This window comes from Vulpes lagopus, chromosome 11 (assembly GCF_018345385.1).
Source record: "Vulpes lagopus strain Blue_001 chromosome 11, ASM1834538v1, whole genome shotgun sequence".
Taxonomy (NCBI): Eukaryota; Metazoa; Chordata; class Mammalia; order Carnivora; family Canidae; genus Vulpes; species Vulpes lagopus.
In genome coordinates, this window is record NC_054834.1 from 62326622 (window position 1) to 62344045 (window position 17424).

At 43.0% G+C, this 17424-nt stretch overlaps 2 protein-coding genes across 2 annotated transcripts; both read right to left on the reverse strand.

Annotated features, from left to right (window-relative positions):
- Window positions 1-5412: 5412 nt before the first annotated feature.
- LOC121501301 (olfactory receptor 9Q2-like) lies at window positions 5413-6357 on the reverse strand. Its single transcript, XM_041773237.1, has one exon. It carries the CDS (start codon window positions 6355-6357, stop codon window positions 5413-5415), a length of 945 nt encoding a protein of 314 aa, XP_041629171.1.
- Window positions 6358-16042: 9685 nt separating this feature from the next.
- Window positions 16043-16978, reverse strand: LOC121471584 (olfactory receptor 9Q1-like). Its single transcript, XM_041722376.1, has one exon. It carries the CDS (start codon window positions 16976-16978, stop codon window positions 16043-16045), a length of 936 nt encoding a protein of 311 aa, XP_041578310.1.
- Between the last annotated feature and the right edge of the window lie 446 nt (window positions 16979-17424).

The following is a 17424-nucleotide window of genomic DNA, read 5'->3' on the forward strand; positions in this document are numbered from 1 at the left end:
CAACAAACATCTGTTTGTTGCCTTCTATTTACCAGGCTCTGGCTCTGGCCCTGGGACTAAAAGGATGGGTAATTCACAGTCTGTGCCCTTGATGCATTCACAAACCAGAGAGAGAAACTGACACAAAAATAATTTTAAGTGATTTGTAAGACAGGATAAACAAAGACAATATTTAGCCAATAATTAATGTCATTAGATTTTAGAATACATAAAGATTTTTCGCAAAGCACAGTCAACTGAACTTTATACTATTCTTGTGCTTTTGTGATAGCCGTACCTGAAAAAAGCCAATTTGTGGACTTACGAATATATTAACAGAAACCCCTGCCACCTAAATGAAGGTAACACAAATGCAAGATAAATGTTTAGAAAAATAAACTGAAAAAAAATCCATACATGGTGGTAGGCATGACTTGTAAAACCTGATTCAGGGAGGAGGCTGGTGGGATGGGGTAACTGGGTGACGGGCACTAAGGAAGGCATTGATGGGATGAGCACTGAGTGTTATACTATATGTTGGCAAATTGAATTTAAATAAAACATTTTTAAAATAAAAATTAAAAAATAAAATAAAGATGCCTGGGCTTTTAAGAGACCTTTACCATAATTCATAAAGATGGAAATGTAGATAACTATCTACAATACGAAATAGAAAAATTAATTGCTCTAATAAACATAAGCACATACAAAAAACCTAATGCATAAAGTGTCAGCAAATATGCATTAATTCATTTACTAAACAAATAAGTTCTGAGTTCCTAGTGAGAGTTCAAAAGCAAAACAGGACAGTGTCATTGCTTTCCTGGCTTTTCCTTCACAGAGGAGGTGACAGACAGGGATGTATGAATAAATAAATGATGGCCATACTATGATGTAGCAAGAAGGCCTGTGATAAAAAGTGAAGGAGGGTCAGAGGGTAGACAGTGACCCCGCATGGACTAGCTAGCTATTTGAGATGGAGAGGAGAGGAGTTGGGGAAGGCCTTTCTTAGGAATCTGAGCAGAGAACTGAAGAAAATAAGAGAATGATCCATGAGAAGACCTGGGTAAACACAGTCCAGGAAAAGGGAAGAGTAGGCGAGAAAGATCCTGCTGCAGGAACAGGGTGGCACCCTCACAGAACAGTGAGCCAGGTGGACTAGGGAGGATGGGGAGGTAAACAGTCATGGTGGTAGCTCGGGACCCAACTTGGCTGAAACCGTTTCAGGCCATGGAGAAGATTTGGGGGTTTTTTTGTTTTTGTTTTTTAATTTAAATTCAATTTGCCAACATATAGTATAACACTCAGTGCTCATCCCATCAAGTGCCCTCCTTAGTGCCCGTCACCCAGTCACCCCATCCCCCACCCAACTCCCCTTCTGCAACCATTTGTTTTGTTTCCCAGAGTTAGGAGTCTCCCATGGTTTGTTTTCCACTCTGATTTTTCCCAACTCAGTTTCCCCTCCTTTCCTTATGGCCCCTTGCACTATTTCTTATATTCCATATATGAGTGGGACCATATGATGATTGTCTTTCTCTGCTTGAGTTATTTCACTCAGCATAATACCCTCCAGTTCCATCCACGTGGATGTAAATGATAGGTATTCATCCTTTCTGATGGCTGAGAAGACTTTGAATTTTATTTAAATATTTTCTGTATTTGATCCATGGAACTGGGTGAAATTACCTAGGGGCGACTACAGAGAGACAGAGAAAGACCTATGACCAAGCCCTGCATGACTCTAACATTTAGAAATATGGATCCAGCACAGAAGTCAGAGAAGCAGGAGCTGGGGAGGCAGGAAACTAGAATAAAGTCAAGTCAGGAAGACTGAGGAAGAAAGTGAAAATTATTCCAAGAAAAAAGAGGGATCAGCTGTTTTAAATATCACAGAAGCCAAACCATCAGCCATTTGATCTTCCTTTGTGATCTGCTCATCACCCTGGGGCAGCAGTCATCCCCAGCAACCTACCAGTCCTGCAACCTCAGAATCCAATCCACATGGACTCCTAACTCTGGGAAATGAACAAGGGGTAGTGGAAGGGGAGGTGGACAGGGGGATGTGTTGACCGGGTGACGGGCACTGAGGAGGGCACTTGACGGGATGAGCACTGGTGTTATACTATATGTTGGCAAATCAAACTCCAATAAAAAAAAAAAAAGAAGAACAATCCACATGGAAACCACCGCCCGCACAACACTTTCCCAGAAGATGAAAACATCTCAAATTTCTTCTTTGTTCCCATTTTCCTTCCATTGCTTATGCCCTTCTCTCTTTATTCTCCTTTTAATAGAGGAATTTAGATGACTCAGAAGTACAGTCTCCTTTTAAAACTGGCATATGGCTTCAGGCAATACCATCTGTGATCTTTTTAACCAACCAAGAATGCTCAGGAACATCTTCTACTTTTTTTTTTATAATAAAAGCAATACTATATTGTAACCAAGTACAGTTTATCCTAAAAATACAAGAATCACCTAACATTCCAAAAGCAATCAATGTAATCTACCTATTAATAAGCACAAAATAGGGACTTCTGGGTGGCTCAGTGGTTGAGCGTCTGTCTTTGGCTCAGGTCATAATCCCAGGGTCCTCGCAGGGAGCCTGCTTCTCCCTCTGCCTGTGTCTCTGCTTATCTCTCTGTGTCTCTCATGAATAAGTAAATAAAAATCTTTTTTTGAAAAAAGCACAAAATCAAACTATATGATCATCCTAGTGAATAAGAAAAATCTTCTGACAAAATTCAAAATCCATTAATAATTTAAAAAAAAACAAACTCTCACAAACTAGGAATCCAAGGGAACTCCCTTAAGCTGACAAAAAGTATCTATGAAAACCCTACAGAGTGATTAGTGAAAGTTTCCCCTATGATCAACAACAGGAGAGGAACGTGCCATCTCATAATTTCTATTCAACACTGTATTGGAAAGGAAATAAGTCAGGCAGAGAAAGACAAACACTGTATGATCTCACTTGTATGTGGAATCTAAGAAAACCAAACACAGAAGCAGAGATTGGATTTGATAGATGACAGATAGATGATAGATGATAGATAGATAGATAGATAGATAGATCAAAATAATTAAATACATATTAAATGGTAAAAAATAACAATTGGCCAGTGTTTGGAAAGAAATATTGAATTCTTAAGCCATTACTGAAGATTGACAAGGAAGACATGAAGGCAAGGTCGGTGACTGCTTGGAAGCACCATACTGAGGAACTACGAACTACGTATTGGAAGCAACAGAAATCCAGATGCTTCTGAAATGATTTTCTCCAACCTGAGAATTGGAGCCTGGGAGGGACAGAAGGGGAAATGCCCAAAGAATATCATCTGGGAGCACACCCTTTGGAGTGAGAGAGACGAGATAAGGTACTCTCTGGTCAGCTGCTCCTTGCTGCAGAACTTGGGCAGGTTGTATCACCTGTTTGGCTTCTTTATCCTCCTTTTTGCTAAATGAGATCAATCAGAATGACTTTCCATTCAAGTTGTTAGGACTAAAGTAAATCATTCACATAAAGCTTTTAGCATAGTGCCCAGCATTAATTTGTGTATTTAAGTGTATGTTCCTTTAAGAGTCAAGTTAAGAAAAAACATTTAGTGAACTCCACTTCTGGAGGTGTCTGGACCCAAGGCTGATCTCAGCCCAGAAGAGAGGTTCCAGAGAGCTCTGAAATGAAGAGGCCTGCAGATGCCCACTGGGCTGTGAACCCTGGGACAATCACCATAATCACACTAATTAATGTTTACAGAACTTCACCCAGCACCTTCCTGTTGCCCACATGCACCGAGTTGCCATGAGAATAAATGTGATACACATAAAACCTGGCTCAGAGTAAATGCTCTATAAGTTTTATTTCACAGTTGAGAAAACAGACTGACAGGCCCTCACTAATCTGAAGTCATACAGCTGTGAAGTGACAGCCTGGACACTTTGGTGCCAAACCCTGAAATCTCCTATAACACAAACGCCTCTATCCCTTGCCACAGAAGCTGAGGTGTCAGAGAAACACTTGCATGGAAGTTAATGTTGGAAAAACAGCCCCCAAGATGCACTCTGTGGGGTTGTTTTACCCATTCTGCAGCTTCTAAGTGATTTGTGCAAAAACACATACAAAGACTGGCGTGTAAACTTAAATCTCTTGGCTCCCAGGGCAATTTTTCCTCTATATCTTGTCCTAAACATGCCCAGCCAACTCTTTTCTAAAAGTTTTGTCCTGTAGGTCCTTAAAATGAAAATTCCTAAAGCTCAGAAGCTGCCATTTATTTAACGTACACACGTCATTTGCTCATATACAACAACAGGCGCACGCACACACACACATACAGACACCTGCTCTCACATCATGCAATACTAGCACATCAGGGCTGCAAAATAAATGTGTTGACTGCCTCATACCTTTACAGATTGGACTTGTATCTTTTCTTTTCATGATAAAAGAAAAAATAAATATGCAATAACAATAAATTCCAGATTGAGTGACTGAAGATTGTAGAAGCAGACCGTGTATGGCAAATAAGAGCTCAGGCTCCGCTGGGCTGGAAGCCCCATTCAACCAACCACTTGCTTCCTGTCCTGGGGAAAATTGCTCAGCCTCTCTGAATCTCTGGTGCCTCCTCTCCCTATAAAGCAGAGCTAAGCCTCCCCATGTCGTGGTGAGAGGTCAGATAATTCCTGCAGCACACATCACAATTCCTAGAAAGTGGTAACTGTCTGAAAAATGTTAGTTACTATCCATAATTTTTTATTATTAGCCAAAATCCACAGAAACATTAAGAAGGAAACAATGAAAGAATAAATGATGGGATTTGGAAAAATCCCTTTGGATCAAAACAGAAGTTGCCTTTGTAGACAGCTTTTGGATTTGCCAAATATTTTTACTTCACTCATTAAGTAAATGCTGTGTACAGCATTCAACAGATATTACCAAATAAGACAGAGATGGTCCATGCATTGGATCCTCAAGAATCTAGTCCTATAAAGTAGGTAAACACACTTGGCAGATAAAAACAAACAAACTGAGAACTAAGGAAGTTGGACACAAAGGTTGACTCTGGAACCTGAGAGTCATGTATTTATTCCACACATATTTACTGGGTGCCTTTTATGTGATTACTAGGTGCTGTGCTAGGTGCTGTGCTAGGTGCTTGGCTAGGCACTGCACACCACAAAAATGAATCTCACAGATAAAAATGCTTCACCTCATGTAGTCTACTTTTTAATTGTTGAGATTGAGACAACATCAAATATGCAGCATATAGTATATCAGATGGTGGCAAGTATTTCATAGAATAATAAGTCAGGAAGTGGAGAGGGGAAGTTCGGGTGCAATTTTAAGTAGGGTTGCCTGGGAAAGTTTCCCCAAGTAGGTGCTACTTGAGGATAGGATGGAGAAACGAAGGAACAACATATTTGGCAAGAGTCCATCTAGGGCCTTCCAGAAGCCTTTGGCCTGTTCAGAGCTTTCTTAAATGCCTCCTTCACTTCCTTATTCCTCAGACTATAGATGAAGGGGTTCAGCAGAGGAGTCACCACTGTGTAAAGCACTGACACCACTCGGTCTCCCTCGGAGGGCTGGTCCTCGTTACCTCGCAGGTACATGAAGATGAGGGTGCCGAAGAAGAGGGACACAGCCGTGAGGTGAGACGCACAGGTGGAGAAGGTCTTGGCCCGGCCCCCCGCAGAGGGGATCCTCATAATGGCCACAACAATAAACAGGTAGGACACCAAGATCGCCACCACACAAATAGGCATGACAAAGATGGCAAACACAACAATGACCACCTCCTGGGTGTAGCTGTCCCCACAGGTCAGCTTTAACAGAGGGGGAAGGTCACAGAAAATAAAGTCAATCTCATTGTCCCCACAGAAGGAGAGGGAGAAGGCTGTGACTGTTCGAACAAAGGCGCTGGAGAAACCAGCCCCATAAGCCCCAGCCACGAAGCCCCAGCGCGCCTTCTCGGTCATGATGGTGACATACAGCAGGGGCCGGCACACGGCCACGTAGCGGTCATAGGCCATGAGGGCCAGCAGGTAGCAGTCGATGGAAGCAAAGAAGGTGAAGAGGAAGAACTGAGTGGCGCAGCAGGTGTAGGACAGCGCTGCCCCCCGCTGCAGCAGCACCACCAGCATCTGCGGCACGATGGTGGACGAGTAGCAGATGTCCACGAAGGACAGGTGGCCGAGGAGGAAGTACATCGGTGTGTGCAGCCGGCCATCCACTCGGATCAGAAGGACCATCCCCGCGTTCCCCAACAAGGTGATGACATAAAAACCCAAAAACAGCAGGAAGAGAGGAAGCCCCCACTCAGGATGCTCGCTGAATGCAGTGAGGAAGAACTCGCTCACGATGGTGTGGTTCCTCCTGGCCATGCGCCTGTGGAGGACTGACAGGAGAGCCAGGTGAGGGGGCTGGAGGCAAGTGCAAGTCATGGCAAGTAAGAAAGCTTTAACCAGGGTATCTGAGGGGAAGCACCGGACTCAAACAAAGTTTGGGGTCTAACTGGAAATGGACAAACACAGAGCTCACTATAAGGTAAGATAAAAAGTTGGGCACCTGGGTGGCTCAGTAGGTGAGGCATCCAACTCTTGGTTTTGGCTCAGGTCATGATCTCAGCGGCAAGAGCTCAGTCCCCACGTCCTCTGGGCTTGGTTCTGGTAGGCGGGGGGAGTGGAGTCTGCTTAAGATTCTCTCTCTCCCTCTGCTCCTCCTCCACTTCTCTTCCTCTCTAAAAAACAATAAAGTAAAAAGTGATGAATGCTTCAATTACACTAAGAATGGACAGCAAGTGATTCCCTGACTTACAAGTCAGCTCTTGTATTTGCAACCCTGTCCCCAATTAGCTGTTTGATCTTAAACAAGGCACTTAACCTCTCTGAACCTCAATTTCCTCTTCTGCCAGAGGGGGATCATAATATCTGCCCTACTTACCAGATGAGGTTAATGCATAGATTAAAACAGATGCAAAAGTGCATTGGAAAGCTAAAAGCACTGCATGTATATATGGTAGCTATTTAAAATTTTAAATGAATGTTTTAAGGAAGGAAAATTTATATTCTATGAACAAAGGAGCATGAACCAAAAAAAAAAGTTTAAAAAGCCCATTAGCAATCAGCAATGGGCTCTGCTTGTAGGAATATTTCTATTCTCAGTCTAAAAGCAGGCATGTTTAACAAATAGCTATTATCCTAATTAGGGGTGGCTGGCTTATTAAGGGTTTTTCATTTGTTGTTTTTTGTAAATACTAGCAATAACCTTGGAAGCAAAACAACCACCATAAGCTCCTTTCAGCACCTAACAAAACACAGTAAGCACTATTTGGTTGTTCTCACCATCCTGGAAAACAGCAGTAGTGTGATAATAGCATCCAAATTTGAAAGCAGAAATATTTCTGCACTCTGGTGTCTTAGGCTTGTTAGAGGATTCTCGGCTAATGGATGTGAAGTCCTTATAGGGTTCTAGAACAGGGATGTAAAGGAGGACTTTGATTCTATTTGATTACCTGATGCACCAGCGGCCAGGCCAATATGGAGCAGAGCCATTAGCAAAAATAGCAAAGGAAAGAAGTTAGATCTGGAAGCTGCTGGCTGGGCACGGACCATCATCACCTGAATCTCTCTTTGTTAATGCCTTCCTCCTTCATGTAGCATTTCCTCTGCCGGCAACCCACCGATCCAGAGGAAACCTATGTTCTAGATCACCCACGCAAGACGTGTGACCCTAGGCAAGTCACTTTTCCTTTCTGAACTTCATTTACCTTGTCTGTGTTCCCTTTCAATAAACAATGATACAGCATGAGTCCATAATCATAGCAACCAAGGTGAGGTGAGGTGGCTTCCAAACCTCTCTATCTAGCCTCACTTCATGGAGTCTCTCTCTTTCCTCTCACCTTTGGCAAAATAATAAATCCCTGACACTAGAGATTCCTGGGACTTTGTCAGACTCAGACAACAAAACAGGTCTAGAGGGATTAGCCTTTCTTGCTGAGCTTCTGATCCAGGAGTAGACCTTGCTGGCGGTGCTTCCTATATTCACTGCCCCAGCATCATGCCTGAATTGGTCCCTGAGGGGAGTCTCCAGGGAAAGGCAATTTATCCTCATGTGACTTCTAGCGAGGTGTCTAAGATCTTTGAGGATGTCTCTCTAATTTCCAACTCCAAAAGCCTCATCCCATGTCCTGCTGTCACTCAGCAGCATCCAATGGGGCTGGTTCTTGGTCTTGCCACATTTCTGCTTTATGCCAAAAGGAATGTGCTTTTCTGAAGGTTTCCTATATCTCAGTTGGGAATTTTGTCAAGGGATTTGCCCACTGCCACTCTAGCCAGCTCTGACCTGATCCCAAAAGGAGACTGTTTTGTAAGTGCAAGTTTTACTTTCCATCACCAAGAATTGGTGACTCTGAAAGTTCACCGTTTGGCAGAAACAGAATCATGCAAATGGGGAGTCACGAGAAAAATTGTTGGGGAGGCAGATGTGTGAGTGGTAAACAAACTTCTACCAGGCAAACAGCAAATTCTTTATGGTGATTGAGCTCTCCTCCATAGTACTGGTTCTCAAACTGGTTCTCCTGGTGCATAAGAATTGCCCAGGGAATTTATTTAAAACATGAATACTATCATCCCACCTCCAGAAATTCTGATAGAGTGCCTCTGCTGCCATGGGGCGCAGACTTCTACATTGTTAACAGGCTTCCCAGGTGGTTCCAGGGAGGAAAATACATTTACTGTTCTCACAGGTTTGAAAATCCCTGTAGACTGTATCGCTCATGTGGAAATTCATATAGCATAGCAGCATATTAAATGATCCATGAGGTCCTATAATTAAGAAACTTTGCTAACGCAGGGCACCTGGGGGGCTAGTCAGTTAAGCATCTGACTCTTGGTTTCGGCTCAGGTCATGTTCTTGTGGGTTGCGAGATTGGCCCCACCTTGTGCTCTGTGCTCAGTGCTCAGCAGGGAGTCTGCTTGGGGGTTCTCTCCCTCTGCTCCCCCCATGCACACATGTGCCCTCTCTCTCTGGAATGAATAAATAAATCTTTATTTTAAAAAGGAGAAGAAACCTTGCCAACATTCTTAACCCACTGTTTCCCAAAAATATTTGACCACAGAACCTTGTTTGCACTGAGAGCAGATTAGCAACTTTGCAGAATTTGAGTTCCCAGGGATGGGATGCCTTATGCATTACAGCTCTGAAAAAGTTCAGCAGTTGACCAAATGCCAAACAGCAAAGCCATAATCATTCCAAGAAAAGACATCTCCTGATGACTCATCATCTCGAAATCTGGCTCCATTAAGTCTCTGCAGACTGGCTGCCCCAAGAGCAATGGCTCCTACTGTGAAAGACTTTGGGAGGGGGTCAGGCAGGCAGTAGCATCCTTCCAGACAGATTCCTCAGGAGCTTTTTAAAAAAGACTTATCTTTCAGTTCTGAAGAGGGTCCAATGGCTGATCTCCTGCAGCCACTTCTTCCCCAGGAAAAATAGGCTGCTGAGACCATCAGAACCCTACTTTCAGGAAGCTATGGTACAATTTTAAACTACCATCAGATAATTAGTAAGACTTTAGTCACCATGAGGCCAGCCTCAGGAAGCAGAATGGACCTCAAAGACTGTAGACCCAAATGTCACACTTGTGAATATTGGGGTCTATATAATACAGGAAGGGAAGTTTAAAGTTATGTTGCTGAGAACTACAGATATGACCAACTTGTCTCCTGATTTAGAAATTCAGGGCTTGGTGGTAGCTGAACCAAAATGTGAAGGGGAAATCCAGTAGAATAATAATAGCCCAATAAAAGACCATGTAAGTGGCTTACTATAAGCCAGCTCACTCTTCTAAGATGATAAATGATGATGATGATGATGATGATGATGATGATGATGATGATGATGAAGATAGATAGATAGATAGATAGATGATAGATAATTAGGTAAAAAGAAAGATAGATGGATTAGCTGATTGAATCCATGCAACAACTCCATGAGTTAGGTACTGTTACAATCCTCATTTTAAGGGGATAAGAACATGTAGGCAGACAGTTGAAGCAGATCATCAATACTGCCAAAGTGAGGGGCAGAGCCAGAGTTTGAATCCAAGCAGTGTGGCTCCAGAATGCCTACTCTTAACCTCTATACTCTATTGCAAATCCTCATGAGGATGTCTCTGAACCCCATATTTGGGGTCTTTATATTCTTTCTAGCCTTTTAGAAAAGAAGGACTGGCCCTAGAATGGGACCTATATTGCAGAGTAAGCAGATTATCATAGAAAATTCTGAGAGTACTTGGCCAGGCAGTATTACAGCCCCAGAGAAAGGATGGACTCAGCATTGCCCTCAACCCCATATGACCTCACCCTTCTAAGGGCATATGATTAGATGAGGAGAAAACTTGACCTGAGCTGATCGCAGGAATAATCCTTTCTTCCTCCAAAAGGCTCTTTTCTTGAACTACTTTAAGTGGGTATCTGTTTCTTGTGGCTAAGGAGTCACATCTCACAATCTGCAGGAGGTGTTAAAAAGACAAGTTTGGGTCTAAGGAGGACATGTCTTCAGTATTTACCCTGGGATCCATCTCTGTTATCTTCCACCACCCATGGTAGATCTCATGCCAGTAATTCAAGGTTGAGGACTGCTGTGGGCCCATAAATTTACTTTGGAAGCACTTATCCTGATGTGACAGTTCATCATTGTTTTCCCCACCCTCACTTTAGATATTGTGGAACTGCCGGATTTTTAGAGGATCCCATAAGATCTAGAACTACAGGGGACATTAGAAGTTAAATGGCCTGAGCTTTCCAATTCATAGGCAAACAGGCTGCAGTCCCCAAATGGGAAGATAGTCAGTGGTTGGATCAGTTCATTTGATTTCCAACCATAACTTTTCAAGGCCGAACTGGATAACTGGCACCTTACCCAGTGCCTCCTTACTGCTCCCAAATACAGAAAAGGCCCCAAATAAAGATGACCAGATAATCAAGTGAGTTTTTCATGATTCAGTTCTAATTCTTAAAAATGCATTATCTGCCCTTCCTAAACCCTGGTACAAGTCTCTGCCACTGCTTCCTTGATAGTTGTCTCAAAGTTTCCTTGGAGCTTCTATATCTGAACTTCCCAAAATGGTGGAGTTAGAACTTTAGGGATCTAGTCGAGCTCCTCATAAATGTGGAGAATGAGATCCTAAAAGTCATTCTGGGCTTCTCGATGAAGTCTTTCTTCTCAGTTGTAAGCCACAGAAGCCCAGCACCTAACATGCCTGAAACACACAAATGAATTCACTTCAAGACTTAAAACCTTGGGAAGTGCAGAGGAAGGTGCAGCTAAACATTAGGAACAACTGGGACTGGTAACTCTCATGAAAACAAAAATTTCTCTAGTGTCCATAATGGTCTCTATCAGCTTTAGTTTTTCCCAACCCAACTTCTTCCACAAAGTAGAAAAAAAATGGCCAATGGTTATGTCCACCCCTCACATGCCCCAGCTTTTCCACCACAGAAAAGATGAAAATCACTTTTTCTGGTGCCAAGTTAAAAAAAAAATCTAAGGAAGGCCTCAGACGTCATATGACCAAGGGACAAGGTACCAGGATTGGCCTAATGTTGGCCAGGTGCCTACCTCAGGGCCAGTCAGTGGAATCCAGAAAGATGGGCTCTACAGAGAAGCAGAAGTGCTCATGTGAACTCAGGGTCAGATTCCCAGATAAGAGGGGATGCTAGTCTGCTTCTAAGCACCAACTTGGGGAAGCAAGAGGCATTAGAGCTGGAAGCCGATGTGTCGCTGTTGTTTAAACAGTTCATGTTTATATCCTCCCGACAGATCTAATTACCATCAACAGAGCATTGGAAAGACAATTGCTGTTTGATGATGTCTTTAAGCTTTATGCCTGACCACCTAAGGCCCATGCAAAGTGTGCAGAGTTCATCTCTGGCCACTCCTCCTTCCTTGGTTTGAGGCCCAGTCCCACACTTCTCCATTACGTAGGTTCGGGTGCTCATTCATCCTAACCTTTGCTCAGGGAGGGCTCCCTATCAAAAAAAGTGGGTGGTGATGCATTATGTGGGTCCTCTCTTCAAATACTTTATACTTTAATAGGATTAAAGGCCAGATATATAGAATGTCAGACCACAGAGGAGCTCTTAGAATTCTCATATTCCAGCCTCTCCCCAATTTTTCAGGTGGAGAAATTGAGGTACAGAATTGGGAATTCCCTTATGGAAAGACACAGAGCTAGTTAGTGACAGTCACCACCCAGCATTCTTTCTATCAGCCTCTGGTCCCCAGAAAAGAAAGCCACACAAGCTGATTTTAAGCAAAGGAATGGAAAGCAAAGAAAGGGGATCAAGAGGGAATCATGCCCCTTCTTGATTTCTTGCAAATTATGCCTTATTGCTCATGTCTACTGCAATCAATGTATGGTAATATCTACTAACTGGGGCTGCCCCTAGAAGAGCTATGGTTTTTCTTTCTCCACCTCCTGGACCAAGCAGTGTGGTCCCCAGGACCTCTCTTTCAGGTCTGAAGCAAAAAAGGCTGGGAGAGTCTCCTGAAGCCACCAGAGAGCCCATGATACCAATAAGTCCCTTCTTTGAGAGCTCCTGGAGGACCTGGCTTCCTTCTTCATGAAGGAAGGCAGGCACTTGAGGAGGGGTAGGGGAGGCATCCAGCTGAGTTCAGGCAGGAGACCAGGAGAGTGTGGGTAGAGTATTATACTCACCATCCCCTTATTGAGCTGGATATCCAACATCTCTCCAGAAGACCTTTTTTATTACCCTTTTAGGTATTACAGCCACATTCAGAACCTTCCCACAGATGGTATTTTCTGGTCTGAATAGCATAGTATGCTCTATGCAGATTTTTGAATGATTTAATCAACTACATATTTTCTATTAAAACAGGACTTTTAAAGTTAAAATATCTCAACAAAACGAATCACAGTTTGTTTTATTTGAATGACTTCAACACAAGATGTAGCAAGATGTAAGAAAATACCAACACCTATTTACAACCAGGTAACCTTCATGTTATCAACTACTCTTTTAAAATATCTAATGTAGGGGTGCCCGGGTGGCTCAGTTAGTGAACCATCTGACTCTTGATCTCAGCTCAGGTCTTGAGCTCAGGGTCAGGGGTTCAAGCCCCTCATTGGGCTCCACACTGGGAGGGGAGCCTACTTTTAAAAAATAAATAAACAAAATAAAAATACCTAGTTTAACTCTGTCTGTACTTCTATACATATGTGGATACCTCAGGATATTTTTCTTTTTTTAATTTAACTTCAATTAGCCAACATATAGTACATCATTAGTTTCAGAGGTAGAGGTCAGTGATTCATTAGTTGCATATAACACCCAGTGCTCATCACATCACATGTCATCCTTAATGTCCATCACCCAGTTACATTTTTCTTGACCATCCCTGAGCTCTCTATATAGAGTAAAAAGTGTGTGACATCCCCTATACAACACTGGGGCTTTATGGCCACTAGTTCCTACAGACAGTTCAGTTGGCCCCTTCCTCTTAGACAGCAGCCTTCAACTACCTGCTTAGAATTCCCCCTGCTTAGAAGGAGTTGTCTCCTTAGGCCTGGCAGCTCATTCTCTTAGCATTTACTTTCAATTCATGGTGTGCTCCATGCCTTCCAGAAGATTCCAAGAGAGCAGATAGCTATTTGGCATACTGCTCTTATTCATACAGATCCCATGTTGTCTCTTCAATCAGGAGGAAACTTCGCATAACTGATCTGAGCTTTCTAAGCCCTTCCTTAACTTTTGCCACCACCTATAACACAGTTCACTTGGAAGCTATCTATCAACCATCCCTCTTGTGGAGCTGTGGATTTTCAATCTGGGCTTTCATAACCAGACAAACCACCATTAAATGGATCGAGTATTTCTTATGACAATTATAATATATATTTTAAATCATCCTGTCCTCTAGAAATACACATAACATCTTTGAAGATTTTAATGTGTTTTATTTTACTGCAGGTGATCTTAAATTGAGTATCCTTTGTACAAGTTCACCTTGATTCTTCAACTTTTCATTTAGCTGCTTCTTCCAATTTAAAATCCTGCTATTGGTATTCTCTGCTTTTCAAAAGTTCATGTTGCCCCCCTTTGCTTTTACAAAAGACCTGTTTTTGGCTAACTGAAAGAAATCCAAAGAGCATTTTCCCTTTTACAAAAAATGACAAAAGGCCAAAATAACATTCAGCAGACACCCCGAAGAGCCAGAGCAGCCCCACTAAGCTTCCTCCCCAGGAACTACACTCAGCTGCTCAGCGTCAAGCCACCATAACTCTGAACTGTGTCTGTGAGCATCTGTGCTTTATCTCAACTTATTCTACATATCTATTAGCAAGATATGTCCTAAGGTATCAGAAAAGCCTAGGAGAGGTTATTTTGGTGATCTGGAAATGCTCAAAAAATTTTCCATATAAACTAGTGGTAATTGCTTCTTTGCTTTATGCCAATTTTGGCTTAAGAAAGGTTTCATAACAAAAAAAAAAAGAAGAAAGAAAGAAAGAAAGAAAGAAAGAAAGAAAGAAAGAAAGAAAGAAAGAAAGAAAGAAAGAAAGAAAGAAGAAAGAAGAAAGAAAGAAAGAAAGAAAGAAAGAAAGAAAGAAAGAAAGAAAGAAAGAAAGAAAGAAAGAAGAAAGAAAGAAAGAAAGAAAGAAAGAAAGAAAGAAAGAAAGAAAGAAAGAAAGAAAGAAAGAAAGAAAGGTTTCATAGGAGGCCTTACTTTCAGATACCACGGCAGAGCTATACTGGAATCCCAGGTATGACACTGCATTTTTGGCTGGCTGAGTTTGGAATCATCCCTCGTTTGCAAGATACCGTCACCTCCCTTTTCTCTTCCATGATGGTTTACATCATTCATATGCCTGGGATCTTGTCTTTTGATATCCAAGGGACAGGGAGAAAAAGAGTTTGACTTCCAGGAATAAGGATCAATATAATAACAGAAAATGAGATGTGAGTGGCCTGTTCCTCTTAGTGCCTTGATTGAGCACCTGTGAGTTAGAGAAGTGAAGATCAAGACCAACAGACTCTGAAAGCCTTCAGACACAGGTTGAGCTATTACAGACACAGGCATCCAATGCAGGATAACCCTCCAGCCCACCAGTGTATGGAATGCAGCAGTGCTCTGCCTCCCTGAGATCAAAAACTGTAAGGACGTAAAGTCTATATTGATGATATACACACTGCAGATACTCTCATGGATGGGCAGTGGGAATGGTATCAATTCACAAAGTGGATTCTCCGCAAATAATATGACATGTGGGGGCTGGAACAGGTGGGGAAGAAGGAAGAACAGGATATACTTCCAGTGATGATCAGAATTGACAGGCATGTCATCCTAGGCAATTTTTTGGTGATTCCTGTCAGGCACTCCTATAAACTACTGCAAGAGCCTGAAGAATACTTTGAGCAGGGTCAGCTTTATTAACTGGACCATCGAACTACTACTTTAATCATTAAACATGAATGCAATCTAAATGTTGAATCCTAATTGATGACATAATTCTGAAGTGTATCAGAGTGAAGAGTACTGATACTGATATCAGCAACTCACCGTGAAATGCATTTTTAAAATAAGGTGGATTGGAGGACGAATTAGTGGATGGGTAAATGAATATCTGTGATAAAGCAAATATAACAATATACTGGCAATGGCAGAATCTAAGTATTAGGTATAAGGAGTTCACTATGCATTATTTTAAACATTTCTATATGATAGAGATCTTTCATAGGAAAGTCTGCAACAACTGCCATCTTGTTTTATAGTCACAGACCTGTCATGTGCCACATCTGGATTACCCAGGATTTAACTGCACATCCATTTGTCATTTGGCCTGGAAGTTAGAGCTCTTCTCCCAATCTTCTTGCGGGTAGCCTCTTCCTTTTCTTCTCTGTTCTCTCTGGAACTAAAAGTTCTGGTTCCTTTTTATACCTTGTACCATGACACATCTATTTAAACATTGAGCGTGCCATGAATAATGAACGTCCAGAACACTGGCACTGCAGAAGACATGATTCTCAGTATTTTCCAAGTTGGAAATGATCAGTACAACTCAGCTCTTTCGAGAACTTTCCTCAGGGCCTCCTTCACTTCCTTATTCCTCATGCTATAAATGAGGGGGTTCAACATGGGGATCACTGTTGTGTAGAACACAGACACCACCCGATCCTCCTGTGAAGAGTGGCCAGAGTTATCTCTGAGGTACATGAAGATGAGGGTGCCGAAGAAGAGGGACACAGTCATGAGGTGAGAGGCGCAGGTAGAGAAGGTCTTGGCCCGGCCCCCCGCAGAGGGGATCCTCATGATGGCCACAACAATAAACAGGTAGGACACCAAGATCGCCACCATGCAGGCAGGGATGACAAAGATGGCAAACACAACAATGACCACCTCCTGGGTGTAGCTGTCCCCACAGGTCAGCTTTAACAGAGGGGGAAGGTCACAGAAAATAAAGTCAATCTCATTGTCCCCACAGAAGGAGAGGGAGAAGGCTGTGACTGTTCGAACAAAGGCACTGGAGAAACCAGCCCCATAAGCCCCAGCCACGAAGCCCCAGCGCGCCTTCTCGGTCATGATGGTGACATACAGCAGGGGCCGGCACACGGCCACGTAGCGGTCATAGGCCATGAGGGCCAGCAGATAGCAGTCGATGGAGCCAAAGAAGGTGAAGAGGAAGAACTGAGCAGCGCAGCAGGTGTAGGACAGCGCTGCCCCCTGCTGCAGCAGCACCGCCAGCATCTGCGGCACGATGGTGGACGAGTAGCAGATGTCCACGAAGGACAGGTGGCCGAGGAGGAAGTACATCGGGGTGTGCAGCCGGCCATCCACTCTGATCAGAAGGACCATCCCCGCGTTCCCCAGCAGGCTGATGACATAAATGGATAGAAACAGGAGGAAGAGAGGAAGCGCCCACTCAGGACAGTCGGTAAATGCAATAAGGAGGAATTCGCTCACCAAGGTGACATTCTTTTCTGCCATGGAGCTGGAGGTGCCTGACGCGGCTAAGGACGAGAAGCCAGGTCAGAAGCTGTAAATAGGACTGACCTGATTTCTAGCTTATGCTCATTTAGCCAGTGCTATGGACGAATTATGTCACCTGCTGTGTGGGACTTCAGAGATGACTGGTCTTGGCTCCTGCCTTCAAGGGGATTCTGAGAGACAGAGTCATCATATATGTCAAGAAAGCCATGCATGTGAACATTTCAGAAGAGGATTGCACATTCTCCCACCTTTATTGCTAGTCAGCTGTGAGCTCCTGTGAGTCAAATGACCATTTTTAAAATCTTTTTAAATATTTTATTTAAATTCAATTTGCCAACATATAGTATAATACCCAGTGCTCATATCATCAAGTGTCCACCTTAGTATCACCCAGTGACCCGCTCCCCCATCCACCTCCCCTTCTGCAACCCTTTATTTGTTTC

What these genes read in the sequence shown, in the direction of transcription:
- LOC121501301 (XM_041773237.1), bottom strand. Translation starts at nt 6,357, where the DNA reads ATGGCCAGGAGGAACCACACCATCGTGAGCGAGTTCTTCCTCACTGCA.
- LOC121471584 (XM_041722376.1), bottom strand. Translation starts at nt 16,978, where the DNA reads ATGGCAGAAAAGAATGTCACCTTGGTGAGCGAATTCCTCCTTATTGCA.